The 22,268-nt window shown below is 39.4% G+C and overlaps 1 protein-coding gene across 7 annotated transcripts in view; it reads left to right on the top strand.

Moving 5' to 3' along the window:
* Positions 1-22,268, top strand: part of LRRFIP2 (LRR binding FLII interacting protein 2) — a 129,592-nt gene that overhangs the window by 26,393 nt on the left and 80,931 nt on the right. For all 7 annotated transcript variants that reach the window (XM_008061264.2, XM_021714052.1, XM_008061265.2 and 4 more), the window contains exon 3: positions 2,251-2,395. In XM_008061264.2, coding sequence (XP_008059455.1) covers positions 2,306-2,395 — 90 coding nt within the window. In that variant the 5' untranslated portion in view covers positions 2,251-2,305. The remainder of the gene's footprint in view (positions 1-2,250; positions 2,396-22,268) is intronic.

The following is a 22,268-nucleotide window of genomic DNA, read 5'->3' as shown; positions in this document are numbered from 1 at the left end:
TTATTTTTTACATAAGTCTATGGGCTAGGAACACCCTGTCAGGTATAAGGCATAGGTAGTGTTAGTTGAGAAAGAAGGAAAATGAATTATGGGGGAAGAGGAGAAAGAAAAGAAAGAAGGACATTCAAAAGAATGCCACCAACAGTGGTTTCAGATAGTGTCACTCAGTTGTATAGCATATTGTGCCTAATTTGGGTGTAATCCCCTTAGTGGCCAGTTTATTCTCTGAACCTTGGAGCAGAATGTTTTTATTTTTTTAAGTGCATCTCTTTTCCCTCAATGCTATTGACAGTTTTGAGAATCACAAAGAAAAAAATGCATCCATAATCTTTTCCCTCTGACAAAACCACTGTTAAACTGTGGATATACTTTCAACCAAATCTACTTTTTTCTTCTGTAATTATTTTCATTTGTCTGGAATTAGAAAATACCTATGTTTTTGTCTCCTGCTTTTGTGAAATATCTTTCCATGTGTCCTAGGAAGGCTGGCTAAAGGACAAATATTGGTTGATATTGCAATGCATTAGCTAAATTGTCACTATAGTCTGAAAAGTAATTTTGTATTGCATGTTGGTTTTTTTTTCAGTGGGTGGCCAATATTTCTATGTACCATTACTATTAAGTAAGTGAATAATCTTTCAAATTATGCTGAAGGTGAAGATGATTGGAGACTTTAGGAATTGTTCTGATTTGTGACTGGGATTTATTAGCTGCTGCTTTCAAATGTATAGTTTTTTTTGTTTGTTTGTTTCCATTTTTTTGTTTGTTTTTTGAATTGGAGTCTCACTCTGTTGCCCAGGCTGGAATGCAGTGGCACATTCATGGCCACCTCAGCGTCAACCTGCTGGTCTCCAGCGATCATTCCACCTCAGACTTCCAAGTAGCCGGAACTCCAGGCGTGTGCTACCACGTCCAGCTAATTTTTAAAAAATTTATTGTAGAGACAAGGTCTCACCAAGTTGCTTGGACTGTTCTCGAACCCGTGGGCTCAGGCAGTCCACTCACCTTGGCCTCCCAAAGTGCTGGGATTATAGGCTGAGCCACTGTTTCCATTTTTAAATGAGCTCTTTTCTTAATGATAATATTAAGATATATTTTCTGTAGTAAATTAATAAACCTTCATCAGTCTTTATTCTGGTTGACAGATATAACAAGCTAGCTCTAGTGAATGAGAAATGGTGTCTAGTGAATGAGAAATGGAGAAATGGGAATGGCCTGAATTTTCCCTGTAGAAAATGATTTTGGTGGAGTGGTTCTGCTATTTTGCCAGAATCAAGTAAATTCCAGTACATTTAGAGTTTTAATATAGCCAATTCTGTTAGGACAGTCTTACTTGAGAATTCTTTTGTGACTGTAGTAAAATTTTACCAATTTATTTTGTTAAAGCTAGGAGAAGTTTTTTTTTTAAGTTACTGGCCATTTAGCTAAATGAGCTATACGTCTTAGCAATGTGTATAAAAGAAAAGAAGCCATGCAATTTGGGATGCATTCTCTCATGGGAATTTTTAATCTCAAATACCATGTGTTAGAAAAGTTACATGGTCTTTGTCATCCTTATTTAATCCTGGCAGATGGTTTTTCTTTCTTTTGTAAAAATAGGTCTGTTTAATAATAATAATAGTTCCATAGATATATTCTTAATCATTTAATTACACTACTTTTGTTCATCATGTATCTTTAGTACTTCTTGTAGTACTTAGCAGCAGCAGGCACTCAGCTATTTGTTACGTAAACAATGTGGGTTATTGTTAATTACAGAATAATAAATCTTCATTTGTTCTTTTTTGTGGTTGTGGTTTAATTGGAGTTGTTTTTTAAATTACACTAAAAAACAAATTTGCCTTTGTAACTTTAACTCATTATTAAAGCTTCTTGAACACATTCTTCCAAAACTTTAGACTGAATGACTTTTCTGAAATGTCTTTCACTCTGGGATGGAAATCAATTTTAGAAATAGATGTAGTAATTTTAAACTGTTAAGTAGAATTACTGCTGACTGCAGTTTTCTAAGGCTAATATTATAACACACTCTCATGGGTTGTCTTGAGTAGGACAGTGAAAAGCTAGGAAATTTGGTAGTTAGCATAAATTTAAATATTCCAAAATTTGTTGTAATAATTTGGTGGTGGGAAAAGATAATTAGCGACTAATGTCTCTAAAGAGAAATTTCTCTGTTAAAAGTGAATATATAAATGAGCACTAAAACTGCACAAAGAAGAACATCCTAATTACTATTTCTGTTTATTTCAGGATTGAAAACAGAGTGAAATAACTTTCAGGTCTAAAAGATTATTAAGAACACAAGATGGGGACTCCTGGTTCTGGAAGGAAAAGAACACCTTTGAAAGATCGATTTTCTGCAGAAGATGAAGCTTTGAGTAGCATTGCCAGAGAGGTATGTCTGATAAATCTCCCTCTCAACACTGAGTTTTATAGATGAGAGTGTTGTAAAAATGCTGAAGTGACAGATACAGACATTCACTTATTGAGCTAGTTTCAAAATGTTTACTATGAGCAAGATTTTATGACTGACCTCTGATATACCTTTATTAGAATAAAATATACTTAGATATTATCAAAATAAATAAAATACTGAGATGAATCTCTAAACAGAACATTTACTTGGGACAACAGAATTGCAATTTGGACATACACAAACTGAGATGGTCTTTTGTTCAAATAATGAAAAGTTTGGGTTTTTTTGTTTTTGTTTTAGGTTGGAAAATATAGTTTATTTAGAAAGTATATTGGAGAAAAAGAAAGAGGAGATTCACCTCCACAGGGAGAGGGCCAAAACTAGGAAACATGGCGGCCATAGCTCAAAGAGCCACGTGATCACACCAGAGCTTAACAAAGCAATGGCAGGTTGAGTGTTTTATTAAAAAGAGAATTATTAAGTACTGTTTTGAAAGAAAGCTCATTGGCACTAGTGAGGTTTTTGGGAGCTGGCATGCTCTGATTGGTGAGTGACAGTGGTAGGTAAAACTAGTCTTAGAGTTATGGCAGTTGGTTTCTGTAGCTATGAGGTAAAACTGGTCTTGGCAGGTCATTTCGGCAACTGGCTTGAGAGATAATCCCTGACCAGGCACTTGTCTCCCAAGTTCTCTTTTCTTCCCCCTCGTTTCTTGACCCCTATTTAATTGAGTACGACAAGATAATTCCAGTTCATATAATCAATTTTCACAATATCCAATTCATCCAAAGTTAATTTTTCATTATATATTTGTGGGTTACATGAGTCCCAGGTACCTATCCTAATATATTGAAATTTATCATTAATCTTCAGAATTTAAGCTTAGGATAATTAGAATGTTAAAGATTGATAAGTATATTCTAGAAATGCTTATTGGACTATGTAATTTGTCCCAGAAGGTGCTGTATATAAATGTTGAGAGAAACAATTCTTATTTGTTGTCTGCTTAAATTTAGTGTCTTAGTTATTTTTTGAAACATTGTATTTTATGTTTAGTTTTTTAGCTAGTAACAGAGCTTCTGGGGCATTTTTATTTCAGTTTTTTGGCAATTCAGGAAAAAAAAGAAAAGAAGGGGTGTCACCTATTGAATCACGGGCAACAATTCCTGTTGTATATTGAAAATTTAAAATAACTCTGAACTGGGATTTCTTAGTGAAGTTTTAACTTTGTTTCAGATTCTATATGAGGTTGCAGACTGACCTAATCTGGTAGAAGGATTGCCTAGAGCTTTATTAAATTATATTCTTTTGGTGAGAATTATTCTTATCACTTCCCCTTGTTATTCTTAGTAAATAATTCACTTAGGATTAGTGCTGGGGTTTTGTTTTTGTTTTTGATATTACTCCGTCTTCTTTTGATTCAGTTCACTGTTACATTTTTCTTTTTGGAAGCAACTCCTTTAGTTTTTGAATTAGAAGTCAGATTCTGTCGGAGGATATTGGAAGCAAAGAAAAGTTATCTAAAAACTGTCATAACAAAATTGTGATATTTAACACAATTACTTAAAAAAATCAATGAGACTTTTTAAATAAAAAATGAAAGATATTTAAAAATGAAAAAGTAAGCTGGGCACGGTGTCTTAAGCCAGCACTTTGGGAGGCCGATGTGAGAGGATTGCCTGAGCCCATGGGTTCGAGACCAGCCAGGGCAGCTTGGTGAGACCTCGTCTCTACAGTAAATCAAACAGTTAGCTGGGTGTGGTGACATGTGCCTGTAATTGCAGCTACTTGGAAGGCTGAGGTGGAAGGATCTCCTGAGCCCAGCAGGTTAAGGCCACGGTGGCTGTGAGCGTGTCCTGCATTCCAGCTTGGGTGACAGAATAAGACTCCCACTCAAAAAAAAAAAAGTAGACACTACTTTACAGTGATCTTAAGTATTTGTATGAATGAACCATTTTGGAAGCCACATAGTTTTAGTTGAAAATTGAAACTAAGCCAGGTGCGGTAGCTCATGCCTATAATCCCAGCACTTTGAAGGTGGAAGGCCAGAGGATTGCTTGAGCCCAGGGGTTCAAGACCAACCCGGGCAACATGGTGAGACTTCATCTTTATAATAAATAAAAAAATTAGCCAGGTGTGGTGATATGCACCTGTAGTTCTAGCTACTTGGAAGACTGAGGTGGAAGGATTGCCTGAGCCCAGCAGGTTGAGGCTGTGGTAACCATGAGTGTGTCACTGCACTCCAGCCTGGGGGAGAGTTAGACTCCAACTCAAAAAAAGGAAAGAAAAGAATATTGAAGCTACCTAGATGTTTATTTCCAAAATTCCAAAATCTAGGGCTTTGCCTAGATTTCTGTAAGGAAAGAAAATGTCTCCCCCTACTAAGTTCCTTTTATACCTTAAGTATTTGCTACTTTAAGTTATTGTTGAGGTGATGCTTCCTTTAAAAAATTGAGTAGGGCTGGGCACAGTGGCTCATGCCTGTAATCCTAGCACTTTGGGAGGTGGAGAGGAGAGGATTGATTGCCTGAGCCCATGGGTTCCAGATCAGCCTGAGCAACTTGGCCAGATGACTCTGACTGTAAACAAACAAACAAACAAAAGTCAAAAGGCTCAAGTTTAACTTGAAATATGAAAGGGCCAGTTTTCATTGTTAAGATTGTCTAAACTGGACTTGGTGGCTCAGCCTGTAATCCTGCGCTTTGGGAGGCTGAGGTGAGTAGATTGCCCAAGCCCGCAGGTTCGAGACCTGCCTGGGCAACTTGGCGAGACCTCGTCTCTACAATAAATCAAAAAATTAGCCGGGCGTGGTAGCGCGCACCTGTAGTTCCAGCTACTTGGAAGACTGAGGCAGAAGGATCGCCGGAGCCCAATAGATTGAGGCTGCGATGGCCAGGAGTATGCCACTGCACTCCAGTCTGGGCAACAGAGTGAGACTCCAATTAAAAAAAAAAAAACCAAAAACGATTGTCTAATATGTGATACAATAGTTTTAAAACTTTAGAGGAATTGTATATCACAGTTTTAATAGTTCATTCATACGTCCCTTGTGAATCTTTTTCTATCCTTCAAAGTTTTTATAACCATTCCTACTCTGTCCATTCATACACTGACTGATTGATAATCATACATAGGCCCTAATCCTTATTTTCTCCAGGAGGATCATCCCTTTCACCCAAAAACATTGCTTTATTTAGAAACAAACCAGAGCTAACAGAACTCTCATAACAATAAAAAGGACAAATCATTTAATCTTTTTTTTTAAGTTAAATCTTAAGAGTTTAACTTGTCTTTCTTCTTTTCAGCTTGTTTTTTGGAGTGGATAGGGAATGCCATAAATAAGTAAAAATAGCTTCTTTTTCTTCTTGCTTGGTATCTGCTCAGGTTTCCATGCTTCTCAATTGGCCAGAAAGCAGACAACCAGAGTGAATAAGGAGGGAAAAAAAACAAAGGGCATAAATATATTCCACAAACTTAATAATTTGCATGCTAAAATACATGACTGAGTACATTTAACAAATTCTGGTAAAATACACATAATATAACATTTACCATCTTAACCATTAAGTGTACATTTCTGTGGCATTAAGTACACTTATATTGTTGTGCAACCATCGCTAACATTTTTTTCTAGAATACTTTTCCTCTTACAAAACCTGAGTGCTTTTTCTTAAAAAGATGTTGAAATGTTTAAAGACTATTCTGTGAAGGCAGGCATGCGAATGAATTTAGAAATCCTGTCATGTCTGTAATAGGCATGTTGCTGTTTTGCTCTTGGAGCTTGAGCTGCTAAAGCTGTTGGAGGAGTTCAGAGGAGCAGATGTTGGAAGAGGTCATCAACAAGTCCCCTAGGGTGTCAGAAGATCAATCTAAATGCTTAGCTTTCATGTGTGTTTGGCTTTGATTGTTTCATATGCTTGTGGAAAATGTAATTGGAAGGTTGGTTTTCAGTGAAAATTATCTGAAAACATATGTCTGGTGTATTAAATTGGCAGCCTTAGGCAGCTAGCCTCTCAAAAGGAGAAAGATGAGGGTAGAAAAAAGTGAATTATGCTTCTCAAAGTATTCCTTTGAGAAGAAAGCTGGGCATGGTGGCATGTGCCTATAGTCTCTCCCAGCTACTCAGGAGGCTGAGATGGAAGGATTCAAGGCTGCAGTGAGCTAAGATCCTGCCACTGCACTCCAGGCCAGGTGACAGGGTGAGACCCCCATCTCTAAAAATTAAAGAAAAAATTAAAAACAGTCACTTTTGGTACATAGACCTACTTATAAGAAGAAAGAAAGGATACTCCATGGCTGTTTTATATTTGTACCTACTAGAACATTTGGATTTCTTTTTTAAAAGTGTGCAGTTCAACCGGGCTCGGTGGCTCAGCCTGTAATCCCGCGCCTTTGGGAGGCTGAGGTGAGTGGATTGCCTGATCCCGTGGGTTTGAGACCCACCTGGGCAGCGAGATCTCATCTCTACAATAAATTAAAAAAAAAATCAGCCGGACGTGGTAGCGCATGCCTGTAATTCCGGCTACTTGGAAGGCTGAGGCGGAAGGATCGCTGCAGCCCAGCAGGTCGAGGCTGCGGTGGCCGGGAGCAGCCACTGCACTCCAGTCTGGGCGACAGAGTGAGACTCCAACTCAAAAAAACAAAAAACAAAAAACAAAGTGTGCAGTTCAGTGGCCTTAATTACATTCAAAATATTGTGCAGCCATCCACTATTGATTTGTAAGACCTTTCATCATCTCAGACAGAAACTCCCCATTAAGCACTAACTCCCCATTATCCCCTCTTTCAGCCCCTGATAACCTTTAATCTGCTTTGTGTCTCTATACCTTTGCCGATTCTAAATGTTTCTTGTAAGTGGGTATGTACAATATTTGTCCTTTTGTATGTGGTTTATTCTGTAGCATAATATTTTCAAGATTCATTGATGTAACAGGTATCAGAACATTCCTTTTCTTACTTTTCCTTTTTTTTTTTGAGTTGGAGTCTCACTCAGTCGCCCAGACTGGAGTGGAGTAGCTGCTCCTGGCTACCGCAGCCTCGACCTGCTGGGCTCCGGCGATCCTTCCGCCTCAGCCTTCCAAGTAGCTGGAACTACAGGTGCGCGCTACCACACCCGGCTAGTTTTTGATTTATTGTAGAGATGAGGTCTTGCCAAGTTGCCCAGGCGGGTCTCGAACCCGTGGGCTCAGGCAATCTACTCACCTCAGCCTCCCAAAGCGTGGGATTACAGGCTGAACCACTGAACCCACCTTTATTTTTCCTTTTAAATTTCTTTTTTTATGGCTTAATAATATTCATATATATATGTGTGTGTATATATATGCTATTTTTTGTTTATATGTTCATCTGTTGATGCATACTTGGTTGGATTTCATTTTGTTGCCTAAGGATGTAACAGCCATTCAAGTCACCTAGGAGTGAGAAGCAGTTTGAGGTTTTTGACTATGGATTAACAACCTGTGGAAAAGATACAAAAGGAAGACCTATGCTTAGTTTAAAAGATACTTTCAGGCTGGGCCCAATGGCTCAACACCAGCGCTTTGGAAGACTGAGGTGAGAGGACTGCCTGAGTCCATGGGTTTGAGACCAGCCTGGGCAACTTGGTGAGACCTCATCTCTACAATAAATCAAAAATTAGCTGGGCGTGGTGGCATGTGCCTGTGGTTCCAGCTACTTGGAAGGCTGAGGCAGAAGGATCACCTGAGCCCAGCAGGGTTGAGGCTGCTGTGGCCGTGAATGTGCTACTACACTCCAGCCTGGGAAACAGTGAGACTCCAACTCAAAAAAAAAGATACTTTTGCCAGGTACAGTGGCTCATGCCAACACTTTGGGAGTAAGAGATGAGAGAATTACCTAAGCCCAGGGATTGGACACCAGCCTGGACAACATGACAAGACCTTGTCTGTACAATAAATAACAAAATTAGCTGGGCATGGTGCTGTGCTGTGCCTTTATTTCCAGCTACTTGAAAGACTGAGACAGAAGGATTTTCTGAGCCCAGCAGCTTGAGGCTGTGGTGGCTGTGAGCTTGCCACTGTACTCCCAGCCTTGGTGACAGAGTGAGACTCTGACTCAAAAAAAATAGCAACAACAACAATAATAATAAAAGATACTTTCCATTGTTAATCTTTTATGAAATGATAACCATAATGGCTTGACAGACCTAATGGTTTTTTCATAGTAATTTCACTTCTTTGAGTAATTTATTCATTTTTAGGTCATGATAAGGATAAAAACGTTTAGGCAAGAATAGCAACTTTTAGAAATGCCAAGAATTATGATAATCAATAATTATGGGTGTTATTACCATCTTTCATTGATGAATATAATTTATTTATTTTTAAATTAAGTTTTAATGTAATTCAGAAAATATTGGGCACCTACTGTCTGCACTGCTGTGTCACATATCGAGTATGTGGAGTAAAGGCTGACATGGTCATTGCTTAGATTCTGAAGGAGAACATAGACACTGAACAAATATTTACACAATGAACTAGTTCCTCATTTAAGCTGGCAGTTTCTTCTTGTCTTGAAAACTAATTATCTGTGTATGTCACAATCACTAGCAATCTTAGAATTGAGGAAATATAGTAATATATTTATTTATAGCTGCATTGAATGCGTTGAGGGAACAGTAAATGGGTTTGTTTTGTTTTGTTTTTTGAGAAAGCAGGATTTATTGAGAACACAGAAAAACTCCCATAATGGAAGGGGACCCGAGAGGGTTGCCCAATAAATGGTTTTATTAAAGAATGCTGGCACAGGGACTTACATGTTTGGGAGGCTTTGAGAATGAGTTTTCAACTGAGTTTTGAAGGATGAGTGGAATTACTTAAGGGAAAGGGAGTTGTCAGATGCAAAGAAGAGCTTTTTATTCAGAGGGAAGAACATGTGACAAGTTCTTGAGCCTGAAGAAGTATGGAGAATTCAAGGAATAACAATAGCAGCTAACATTTATTGAACTCTCATTATGTACTAGGCCTTGAGTACTTTTAATGAGCATAAATCTCACAGTAACCCTATAAAGTTGTCTGTTATTATCTTCATCTTATTGATAATGGACCCAAGGCATGGAGAAGTGAAGTAACTTGCTCATGATCACCTAGCTAGGAAAGAGTCGAGCTGACATTTGCACTTAGGCTCCTGTACTCTTAGCTATGGTATAGCCCATACCATCACTTTAACAGTAACCTGGACAGCAAGGTAGGAAGTAGCCAAGAGAGTTAGGCTGGAGCCAGGACTTATAGATGAATAGTTCTTAACCAGGGAGTGATTTTTGTCTTCCAGGGGACATTTGGCAGTATATGGAGACATTTTTGCCTGTCAGAATGTGAGATGGGATGGGGTGGAAGGTGTAATACTGGCATTTATAGGTAGAGGCCAGGCATGCTGTTAAACATCCTACAGTGCACAACAAAGAATTATTTAGCCTAAATGTCAATATGGCTGAGATTGAGAACCTTGATATATACTCTTATTGTATTCAGGATTTGGTCTGTGTCCTAAAAACAATGGAAAAGTGTTGAAGTGTTTTGTGTAGAGGTATACAATAATTAGATTTGTGCTTTAGAGAGATTATTTTACTGTAGATTTGCAGTTATATTAGAGAAAGGCATTAGTGGATTCAAAGAGATTGGCCATGAGACTTGCAGAAATGATGGTGGCCTGGTTCAGAGTGATGACAGTGAAGATGGTGAGAGGTGGTTGGAATGGTGGCCTGGTTCAGAGTGATGACAGTGAAGATGGTGAGAGGTGGTTGGAATGGACAGGCAAGTAGTAGATGGTCCATGAGGGGCTATGGTTTGGTGGCAGAGAGGGTAGTTTTGTCTTGTGCATCTGGATGGATGGTAGGGAACATTAGGGCAGGGAAGGAAGACTATGAATTTATGTTGTCATGTGTTATATTTAGGTGGAGATTTTGAAGAAGTACTTTTGGGAGTATAGATCAAGAACTCAAAGGAGAGGTCTGGGCTGTAGATATTTATTTGATACTTGTAGCCGGGCTCGGTGGCTCAGCCTGTAATCCCGCACTTTGGGAGGCTGAGGTGAGTGGATTGCCTGAGCCCGCGGGTTCAAGACCCGCCTGGGCAACTTGGTGAGACCTCATCTCTACAATAAATCAAAAATTAGCTGGGTGTGGTATTGCGCGCATGTAGTTCCAGCTACTTGGAAGGCTAAGGCGGAAGGATTGCCCGAGCCCAGCAGGTCGAGGCTGCAGTGACTGGGAGCGGCCACTGCCCTCCGTCTGGGCGACAGAGTAAGACTCCGACCCCCCCCCAAAAAAAATATTTGATACTTGTGAGCATGTGATGATAATTGAAATCATGAATGTAAGCCGGGCTCAGTGGCTCAGCCTGTAATCCCGCGCCTTTGGGAGGCTGAGGTGAGTGGATTGCCTGAGCCCGCGGGTTCGAGACCCGCCTGGGCAGCGAGACCTCATCTCTACAATAAATCAAAAAAAAAAAAAAAACATCAGCTGGGCGGGGTAGCGCATGCCTGTAATTCCGGCTACTCGGAAGGCTGAGGCGGAAGGATCGCCGGAGCCCAGCAGGTCGAGGCTGCGGTGGCCGGGAGCAGCCACTGCACTCCAGTCTGGGTGACAGAGTGAGACTCCAACTCAAAAAAAAGAAATCATGAATGTGAATTAGAGCATCTGAAGAGAAAATATAGAGTTGAAGATGATCATTCCTCTACTGAGCCCTAAAGAATTCCAGGATCTTAAGGTCAAGTCTTTAGTCTTTCTTAATTGTGACACTTTTTTTTTTTTTGAGTAGGAGTCTTACTCTGTTGCCTCGTCTGGAGTGCAGTGGCACACTCACAGCCACCCCAGCCTCAACGTGTTGGGCTCAGGCGATCCTTCTGCCTCAGCCTTCCAAGTAGCTGGCACTTGCCACCACACCTGGCTAATTTTTTGATTTATTGTGGAGACGTGGTTTCGTCCGGTTGCCCAAGCTGATTTTGAACCCCTGGGCTCAGGCAATCCTCTCACCTCAGCCTCCCAAAGTTCTGAGATTATAGGCGTGAGCCACCGGGTCCAGCAGTTGTGACACTTTTTTGGTTATTATATGTATTTGGTTTAGATTGGTTTGGGAAAATTGGATTTGTCTGAAAAAAATAACTCCATGGGAGGCAGAATTGCTCTTATTTAAAATACTTGTAAGTGTTCTTAGTGGTAGTACACAAAAAATTTACAAAAGGTTATGAAATGGCTGGGTGTAGTGGCATACACCTGAATCTCCAGCTACTTGGAAGGCTGAGGTGGAAGGATCACTTGAGCCCAGGAATTCAAGACCAACCTGGGTAACATATTGAGTACTGTCTATTGAAGAAAAAAACCCCATGAAATCTGAGTTATTTTTTAGATTATAGAAAGTAAATTTTTTCTCCCATTTCAAGTTTAAAAAGATTCTCCCTCTTTGTACTTAGTGTTTTTGTTAGACAAATCCTTTGAAAGAACAAATCTAAGTTGTGGTTTTAGTCATTTAGGATTTCTTCAAGTGGCATTAGTACATGAATGTAGACAATTCCCTTTGAGTTCAGACCTTTCTCCATGTTTTCCCCATTCACCCACTGGAACTAAGACGAGAGGATGGAGGTGTGACTGAGGCAGAGCTCCCCTTGTACTTACCTAACCTCTATGCACAGCCTGGCCCTGGTCATTCTTTTTGTGAAGGCCTACATTATTCATCTCTCATTGTTCCCTGATTTGTTCCTGTAGCTGGAATTAAGGGAGGATTATTGAACCCTAAAACTTTGTTTTGTCTTAGCGTGACTGAAAAATATTTGGTATAATTTTCACTATTGTAATCTTTGCCATTCCCATGACTTCAGGGATTTGGAAAAAAACATTCAGATAGTACAGTATCCTTAACCTAAACATGTAGATGTGACTAGTAACGTGTGATTTTTTTTCTCACAAAAGTATTTTTACTAGAACTCTGAATCACATTTTCCTCTTTGGTTAGATATGTCATTGCATATCCAAAGTTCACTTTTCCCATACTATCTATTCATTAGGTTGTATTCAGATTTTAGTAATAAAATCTTCTCTCATTCCAAAAGCATATTTTTGCCATCAGAAGGTCTCTGAATAAATGGAAAATATAGTTTTTTGACATCAGAAAAAGATGAGTTAAAATTCCTTGATTTTATTTAATACATGTTGGTGTTTATACTCAAAAAAATTTAAATATTTGTCCTCAACTACCAAAGCTTAAAGTGGTTAAACATAATTACATTGTAAGGTCTGCATGGTACCTAAGATTTTGTACTAAAGGGAAGTTGCTAGGAAATAAAGTAATTTTTATTTGTTAATTTGGAAACCATGACAACACAATAAATATTATGTCTTTCAGTTTGTCATTCAGTGTTCTTTTGGTATGAGTGTCATAGAAGAATAAACAAAATTAAACACAGTAAACTCTGAGTCTTAGCTACCTGAGTTAGTCATTTTCCTTGAATGTTTTACTTTTTAGAATTTTATATTTCAATTTTCTTGAAATTAAAACATAGTCTGTAGAGGCTCAGATTGTACTTTATCTCTTTTTTACCCATGCCAGTTGCATAGGTTTTATATTATGGATACACATGCAGGCTGGCAATTCCAGATTTTGTTGGCTCACTTCAGTGCATTTCTGTGAAATTATAAATATTAAATTTGCCTCCTGTATTAGAGGTTTTATGTTGCTGTGGACGAGGTAATTTATAAAGAAAAGAGATTTATTTGGCTCACGGTTCTGTATGGCACATCTGCCTAGCTTCTGGTGAGGCCTCAGGAAGTTTTTACTTGTCAGAAGGCAAGGGGAGCTTGTGTGTCACATTGGCAAGAGTGGAAGCAAAAGACGTGAGATGCCAGATTCTTTTTAAAAACAACCAGCTGGCCGGGCTCAGTAGCTCAGCCTGTAATCCCAGCACTTTGGGAGGCCGAGGCGAGTGGATTGCCTGAGCTGGGGGTTTGAAACTAGCCTGGGCAACTTGGCAAGATCTCATCTCTACAGTAAATCAAAAAATTGACCAGGCATGGTAGTGTATGCCTGTAGTTCCAGTTACTTGGAAGGCTGAGGTGCAAGGATCGCTGGAGCCCAGCAAGTGGATGCTGGGGTGGTTGTGAGTGTGCCACTGCACTCCAGTCTGGGTGACAGAGATAAACTCCAACTCAAAAAACAAACAAACAAAAAAAAAAAACCAACCAGCTTTCATGTTAACTGATAGAGCAAGAACTCACTCATTACCACAGGAAGAGAACTAAGCTATTCAGGAGGAATCTACCCCCAAACCCAAAAACCTCCAATTAGGCCCTCCCCCAACTTTGGGGATTACATTTTAACATGAGATTTTGGAAGGGACAAATGTTCAAGCTATATCACCCCCTTTAAAACAACAGTTTTAATAACATGATCACTATAGGACAAGAGCTTCAAAGCTAGAAGATTCTCCTTTTTAAATTGGCATTTGAGTGTGTGTTTTCATGTACTACTGTCCTGGTGTTGTTGTTGTTGTTGTTTTGATGGGGTCTTGCTGTGGGGATATTGCCCAGGCTAGACTTGAACTCCTGGCTTTGAGCAATTCTTCCACCTCAGCTTCCTGAGTAGCTAGGTCTTCTGTACCACTGTGCCTGGCTTGTTTTTGAAAAATATTAAATGCAAAAAGGTTTTGGTAACTATGAGTTCAACACCCAGCATTAACAAATGTCAACATCTTGTCACAGTTGTTTCAGATCATTTTGGTTTTGCTGTTTCTCAGGCTGGTCTCCAACTCCTGAACTCAAGTGATCCTCCTGCCTTGGCCTCCCAAAGTTCTGAGATTGCAGGCATGAGCCACTGTCCTGGCGTTTAGATCTTATTTTTAAAAAGATAAGGAGGCCAAGGTGGCTCACGCCTATAATCCCAGCACTTTGGGAGATGGAGGTGAGAGTATTGCCCGAGCCCAGAGTTTCGAGACCAGCATGGGCAACTTGGTGAGACTTCTTCTCTACAATAAATGAAAAAAATTAGCTGAGCATGGTGGCATGTGCCTGTGGTTCCAGCTACTTGAATGGCTAAGAAGGAAGGATTGCCTGAGCCCAGCAGGTCGAGGCAGCAGTGGCTCTGAGCATGCCACTGTCCTCAGCCTGGGCAACAGCATAAGACTCCAACTCAAAAATTGAAAAAAGATAAGGAAGGAATAAAAAAGACACAACCAAGTTTAAGGTTTTTTGTTTCACTCCCCAGGACTAGACCTCCCCCTCCTCCTTACAGGGAACTAGTGTGATAAAAATTAGAAAGTATCCTTCCTGTCCATGCTTTAAAAGTTTTAACTCCATAAACAGTCTTGTTTTTTTGGGGTTTTATATGTTGTTTTCTAAGAACTCAATAGTCACAGGCGTGAAAACTAGAACCATGTGGGAGTGTGGCTGGATGGGGTTGGGGAATGGGAGGAGGTGACGTTGGAGAGGAAGTAGGGACCAATCATGAAATAATTTGTGTGCTAAGGAGTTTAAATTCAATTTTGTAAGGTGTAGGGAGCCATCGAAAGTTAAATCCTTTTTTAGGTTTGAATTATAGTTAATTGCTTTAGCCACCATGTGAAAAATGACTGGTAGAAGGCAGAAAATGGTCAGGAAGCTGTTGTAGTCATGTTAGTGAGAGATGATGAGAGCCTGAATTACGGCAGTGATGGTAGGAATGCAGAGGAAAGACTGGGTAGAAAAAATAGTAGAGATGGAATCTTGTTGAGAACTAGATAATTGAGACTTAGTGACTGAAACCACGTGGAAGGAGGATAAAAAAGATGACTAGTCTCAACACGGTGGCTCATGCCTGTAATCCCAGCACTTTGGGAGGCTGAGGCAGGGGAATTGCTGGAGTCCAAGACTTCAAGACCAGCCTGGAGTCCAAGGACTTCAAGACCAGCCTGAGCAACATAGTGAAACCTTGTCTTTACAAAAAATACAAAAATTAGCGGAACGTGGTGGCACACGCCTTTAATCCCAGCTGTTTGAGAGGCTGAGGTGGAAGGATTACCTTAATTCAGGAGATTGAGGCTGCAGTGAACCATAATCATGCCCCTGCACTTCAGCCTGGGTGACAGAGTGAGATCGAGACTCAAAAAAAAAAAATAGGCCAGACCCTTAAGATGAGTCTTCATTTCATATTTTGGGTAGTAGGGTAATTGATGGGGAACATAAAGAGGAAGAGAAAGATTAAGGGAGAGTATAAATTAAATTAGGTTTATATTGAGTCTGAGGTTCTAGTGGAACATCCCCAATTTTTGACAGTCAGTTGGATCAGGATTGTGGGAGAAAAGTCTGACTTGGATATAAAGTGTGACCCAGGAGAGAACACAGAATGAAAAGAACAAGAGATCAAGCATGGAAGCTTTGGCTACATCAAAATTTAGGGCACATGCAGAGAAAAATGTCCTTATGGAGGATTCTGAAGAAGAGAGATCAGAGTAAAGAGGAAAACTAGGAGACACTAGTATTGTAGAAAGCCAAGAGATGAGAGTTTTAAGAAGGAATGGGTAGTGATATCAGAATTCCAGAAAGGACAGATGAGATAAGAATAGCAAATTTCTATTGGGTTTGATAATTCCAGGTCATTAGTGACTTTTGCATGAGCAATATCAGGAAAGTGACTTGGGCAGAAGCCAGATTGCAGTCATTTGAAGAAAGTGAGGAGAGAGGTGTGAAAAAAACTCAGCTATAAAGAGACTACAAGGTACAATTGAATTGAACGAGGGTGGAGTTTTTTGTTTATTTTTTTAAAAATCAGAGAGACTTTTTGAACGTACTTATGAGGAGAAGGAGGGGTGGAGTGTGAAGACTGGGAAGAGAGACCAATAGTTGAGACAAGGTCCTTGTGGAGGATATCCTTTTTACATCATAACATGAGGGTGTGTGTGAGAGTGTGTATGGAGGTTTGGGAGGGTTTGACCTTAAACAACAGGAAGGACAGCTCTTTCAGTGGGACCACAGAGAAAGTAAGAAGCAAGGTCACTAAGACAGGGAAGTCTGTTGTTGACTTGGAAGATGTCAAGGGAATGCTTTCTTTAGGCCTTAAAATGCCTTCTCTTTTGAAAACATTGGCATAAGGGGAAATATCAAAAGTATCAGAACTGGAATAAAAGTACTGAGAAAATATAGGGTTTTGCAGAAGGACTCTTTCCATTGATAATGAAGACCATTCACATTGTGTTTCTTGGAAATACTCACCTTTCTGTTTATTTAAAAATAGGCTACACGTTTTTACATTTTTACTGTGACACAGTGTTGAGTGATACCTATTTTGTTTCTAAACGCCTGTGTGGTTCATGGCACTGTAGGCCCTCCTTACGTGGTTTTGCTTTCTATGGTTTCAGTTATTCGCAGTCAACCATGGTTCGAAAATGTTAAATGGAAAATTCCAGAAATAAGCATTCATAAGTTTTAAATTGCATGTTGTTCGGAGTAGTGTGATGAAATCTTGGACCATCCTGTGCGGGATATGAATAATTTCTTAGTTCAGCATAGCCACACTGTATATGCTACCTGCCCGGTAGTCTCATATGAGCTGACTCCTGTCAAATTGACTGTTATGATATCACAGTGTTTGTGTTCAAGTAATGCTTATTTTATTTAATAATGACTCCAAAGAGCAAGAGTGATTATGGCAATTTGGATATGCCAAAGAGATGCCATAAAATACTTACTTTAAGTGAACAGATTAAGTCTTCAACTTAATAAGGAAAAAATAATTGTAAGCGGAAGTTGCTAAGATCTGTGGTAAGAAAAGATCTTCTGTCCATGAACTTAAGAAGAAAGAAAAAGAAATTTATGCTAGTTTTGTTATTGCATCTCAAACTGCAAAAGTTACAACCACTGAACATAAAAAGTACTTGGTTAAGATGGAAAAGGCATTACATTTTTGAGTGGAAGACAGGAATAGAAACATGTTCCAACGGACAGCAACTGAGTTTGGTACCATCTACAGTTTCAGGCATCTGCTGGGGGGCTTGGAACTTACCTCCAGTGGATAAGGAGGGACTACTATATACTTAGAGTACATACATCCTGAAAAAATACATTTATTTATTTGTAGTTCATTAGATGCAGTACAGTAATTTTTTTTAAAGAAATCCATGCTTTATTCAGATTTTCTTTTTTTTTTTTAATTTTTTTATTTTTTTTTGAGTTGAAGTCTTACTCTGTCGCCCAGACTGGAGTACAGTGGCTGCTCCCAGCCATGCAGCCTCGACCTGCTGGGCTCCAGCGATCCTTCCGCCTCAGCCTTCCAAGGAGCTGGAACTACACGCGCGCACTACCACGCCTGGCTAATTTTTTGATTTATTGTAGAGATGAGGTCTCGCCTGCCCAGGCAGGTCTTGAACCCGCGGGCTCAGGCAATCCACTCACCTCAGCCTCCCAAGGCGCAGGATTACAGGCTGAGCCACCGAGCCCAGCTGCAGTACAGTATTTACTTGATGGACCTAGCTCAATTTATAGCATGGGTATATTTTTATGTATAACTTCTTGTTAACTCTCTTGCCTTTAAATTTTACAATGATAGATTCAAACTATTTTTTAAAGTACATACCTTTTTCCTCCTCTAGATAGTAGTCCCAAATGAAATTCAGTTTATGGATTATAACCCAAGGAAACAGCGCACACTGTCCAGGATCCCTCCTTATTTGTAGACCCACTGGACAGATGGAAAATTTATAATAGGATTGATGGCCTTAGATGAGCCTCTGATCTGGAATGTAACTGGGAGCCACAACAAATTTATTTTAGCCTGTTCCTCTGCATTTATGTAACTGAAGCAGTAACAAAATCCAGATTTAAAATTCAGAAAACTTAAGAATGTTTGAGTGTTGGGCATCATAGAATATATTATAGATGATCATACTTTACTTTGAAATGTTTTACCTCACTTGTTCCTTGGTGTTTTAGGTAAGTTAAATCAACAATGGAATAGCAAAGATAGGAGGAGAGATTGAATGGAGAAAGAGAAACTTGAAATAGTCTAGGTAAAAGTGGTAAGAGCATGTTTGGAAGTGGGGTTGTGTGTGGGGGAGTCTGTTGGAATGTAAATTATTATTATTTTAATTAATTTAGAGATGAGGTCTTGCTATGTTGCCCAGGCTGGTCTCAAACTCCTGGACTCAACTGACTTTTCCGCCTTGGCTTCCCAAAGTGCTAGGATAACAAGTGTGGACCACCACGCCCTGCTGGGAATGGAAATTAAAGGTTGGATTCTTTTTTTTTTTTGAGTTGGAGTCTCACTCCGTCGCCCAGGCTGAAGTGCAGTGGCACGCTCACGGCTACCCCAGTGTTGACCTGGTGGGCTCCAGCGATCCTTCTGCCTCAGCCTTCCAAGTAGCTGGAACTGTAGGTGCACGCTGCCACTCTTGGCTAATTTTTTTAAAAATCTTATTTATTTTAGAGATGGGGTCTTGCCAAGTTGTCTGGGCTGGTCTTGAACCCACGGACTCAGGCAGTCTTCTCAAAGTGCTGGAATTACAGGCTTGAGCCACTGCACCCGGCCTAAAGGTTAGATTCTAAGGGATGTTAGAAAGGAAGATTTGGTGAGAAAGTAGGAGGTCCTCAGATCTTGTCTTTGAACAAGGATGAGAAGGGTTCCATTTCTGGAGATTGAAAAATAGGGAAGCAAAGCCTATTTACTGGGGGAAGAGCAGGTTGATTTCATTCACTCTAAGTTTTTGGTGCTAACGAGATCCACTAGATGTTAGAAATGTAAACTTTTATTGTGGTAGAGATGTCAGAGCTTGAGATGCTAGATTTGAGTCATTCTCATTGGCTGGTAGTTGAAACTGTGGAGTAAAAAATGAGAGAAAAGGCTGCAGCAAAAGGAGAAGATTATTTAACATTTGGCGTAGTCAAGAAAAAAAGAGAACTAGAATAGTACTGTTTCACAGAAAAGAGAGAATCTGTGCTAAGTTGAAAATCCTAGAATAATTATCCAAAGTAAACTTTCGTGATTTGTCTAAGAATATGCTATCATACTGGGGTATAAAGATATAAATTGTGGCAATGTGGTTAAGAGTGTGAACTGGAGAGAAAATTTTTAGGATGTGGACTGGCATGGTGCCTCATGCCTGTAATCCCAGCACTCCGAGAGGCTGAAGTGAAAGGATTTCTTGAGCCCATGAGTTTGAGACCAGCCTGAGCAACATAGCCAGAGCTCATCTCTACAAAAATAAAAAAAATTTCTGGCCATGGTGGCATGTGCCTGTAGTTCCAGATACTTGGGAGGCTGAGGTGGAAGGATCTCCTGAGCCCAGGGCCTGGGTGACGGTGAGATACTGACTCAAAAAAAAAAAAATTCTTAGAGTGTGGAACTCCGCTCCAATATTTGTTAGTTGGGGAAAGATAAGTTATTTAATCTTTCTAGACCTCAGGGGGTTGTTTTGTAGATTAAAATAAGCACCTAGCTTTTTTGAGTAAGTGGTCAAACTGTAGTAGTTATGTTAGTGTGAAGTTTCATCTTCCCCATTATCCGGAAAGTTTGGGTTCTTAAGTATGTTGATTAAAAAAAAAGTTTAACTCAGCATTTTCCAAACTTACTAGATCATAAGATCTCCTTTCTTCCAGTTTATATATTAAATTTTATGTATTTTAATTTTGTATATTTTATTATTTATTTAACTTAGGCATTTTTTGTGCACTCAGTCTCATGTATTTAAAATTTTTTAAATGAGATATAATTCACCTTCCATTAAAGTCATCACTTAAAAATATTCAGTAGTTTTTAGTATATTCACAAAGATGTGCAACCATCACCTCTATCTAATTTCAAAACATTTCATCAGCCCAAAAAGAAACCCCATACTACTTACTCCACCTTTCCCACTTCTCTCTGCCCCTGAGAAAGTAATCTACTTTGTCTCTATGTATTTGCCTATTCTGGACATTTCATATAAATGGAATTATGCAGTATATGTGACCTTTTGCATCTGGCTTCTTTTGCTTAACAAACTGTTTTCAAGGTTCCTCCATGTCGTAGCCTGTTTTAGTGTTTCATTTCTTTTTGTGACTGAATAATATTCTACTGTATGGATAATTCCAGTTTTGTTTATTCATTCATCACTGATGGATATTTGGGTAATTTCTACTTTTTGACTAATGCTGCTATGAACATTCATTTACAAGTTTTTATGTGGACATATTTTCTCATTCTCTTGGGTACATATCTAGAGGTAGATGGATGCTGAATTGTATGGTGTCTCTATGTTTAAACTCTGAGAAACTGCCAAACTTCTTTCCAAAGCAGTTGTGCTATTTTACATTTTCTCTAGCAGTGTATGAGGGGTTTGATTTATCTATATCCTTGCCAACACTAGTTATTTTCAGTTAAAAAAAAAACCTTTTTTTTTTCAGTCTGGGCAACATAGCGAGACCTTGTCTCTACAAAAAATACGAAAATTAGCCATGTGTGCTGGGGCACACTGTTAGTCTCAGTTACCTCTCCTGGGTTCAAGCGGAAGGATTGCCTGAACCCTGGAGGTCAAGGCTATGGTGAGCTGGCATCCGCTGCTGCGGTGAGCCAGACCATGCCACTGTACTCTAGCCTGGGCAACTGAGTGAGACCTTGGCTCCCCCCCAAAAAAATTTTTAAATTATAGCCATCCTAGTGGGCATGAAATAGTATTTCAGTTTGCTTTGATTTGCATTCAACGACTGAGTAATGATGTTGAGCGTCTTTTTATGTGCTTAGGGGTCATTTGTGTATCTTTTCTGGAGAACTGTCTGTTCAGATCCTTTACTCATTTTAAAATTGAATTATGTTTTTATTGTATCTCATTTACTTTTGTTTTCTCAAATTCCAAAAGGGCATAACACAAAATTCCAATGATAAAGGAAAAGTCTCTAATGTAGAAGTACTGCAACCATAGTAAATATTTAGTTCTCATTTATTCCTAGAAATTCTTTCTTAGTGATTATTATATGATTCCTAATTATTTGTTGTCTGATAAAGTGAATATTCTACAAATTTAGGTTTATGAGCTAATACACAACCTAAAACATTTGTTCTGGGGATTTTCAAAGTCCATGATTTTCACTGTTATTTTATCTTTCTGCCTGTCCCTAGGATTTAGTGAGAAATGGATTAAATAATTAATTTATTTTTGTGACGAGGTCTCACTCTGTTGCCAAGGCTGGAGTGCAGTGGCATGATCATGGCTCACTGCAACCTTGACCTCTTGGGCTCAGGTGATCCTTCTGCCTTAGCCTTCTGGCTAGCTGAAACTATAGGTGTGCACCATCACTCCCAGGTAATTTTTTTTCTTCTGGAGATGAGATCTGGCTATGTTGCCCAGGTTGGTCTTGAACTCCTGGACTCAAGCAATCCTCCCACTTTGGCATCCCAAAGTGTTGGGATTACAGGTGTGAGCCACCACGCCCAACTGGGAAATGAACTTAATTCTATGTAAATATGTCTTTACTTTTTGTGTCAACATTTTTACTACTCTAGAAAGAATACATTTCTATAAATATTAAATAGAATATTATTTCCTTTAACCAGCCTTACTGTGTCTCATATTTGAAAGCATAATTATCAGAATCTCTTTTAGAAACCTGGTCCTGTGACATCTCTGGCATCATGGGTAACTTCTGAACCTGAATTTCTTTTTTTTTTTTTGAATTGAAGTCTCACTCTGTCATCCAGGCTGGGGTGCAGTGTCACACTCATATGGCCACCCCAGCATCGATCTGCTGGGCTCTGGTGATCCTTCCACCTCAGCCTTCCAAGTAGCCAGAACTACAGGTGCGCACTAGCACACCCAGCTAATTTTTTATTTATTGTAGAGGCGAGGTCTTGCCAAGTTACTGGGGCTGGCTGGTCTTGAACCCGCAGATTCAGGCAATCCACTCACC

This window comes from Carlito syrichta, unplaced genomic scaffold, assembly GCF_000164805.1.
Source record: "Carlito syrichta isolate Samal-C Ts95f unplaced genomic scaffold, Tarsius_syrichta-2.0.1 Scaffold305170, whole genome shotgun sequence".
NCBI classification, from domain to species: domain Eukaryota; kingdom Metazoa; phylum Chordata; class Mammalia; order Primates; family Tarsiidae; genus Carlito; species Carlito syrichta.
This window is presented reverse-complemented; position numbering and strand designations above follow the sequence as displayed.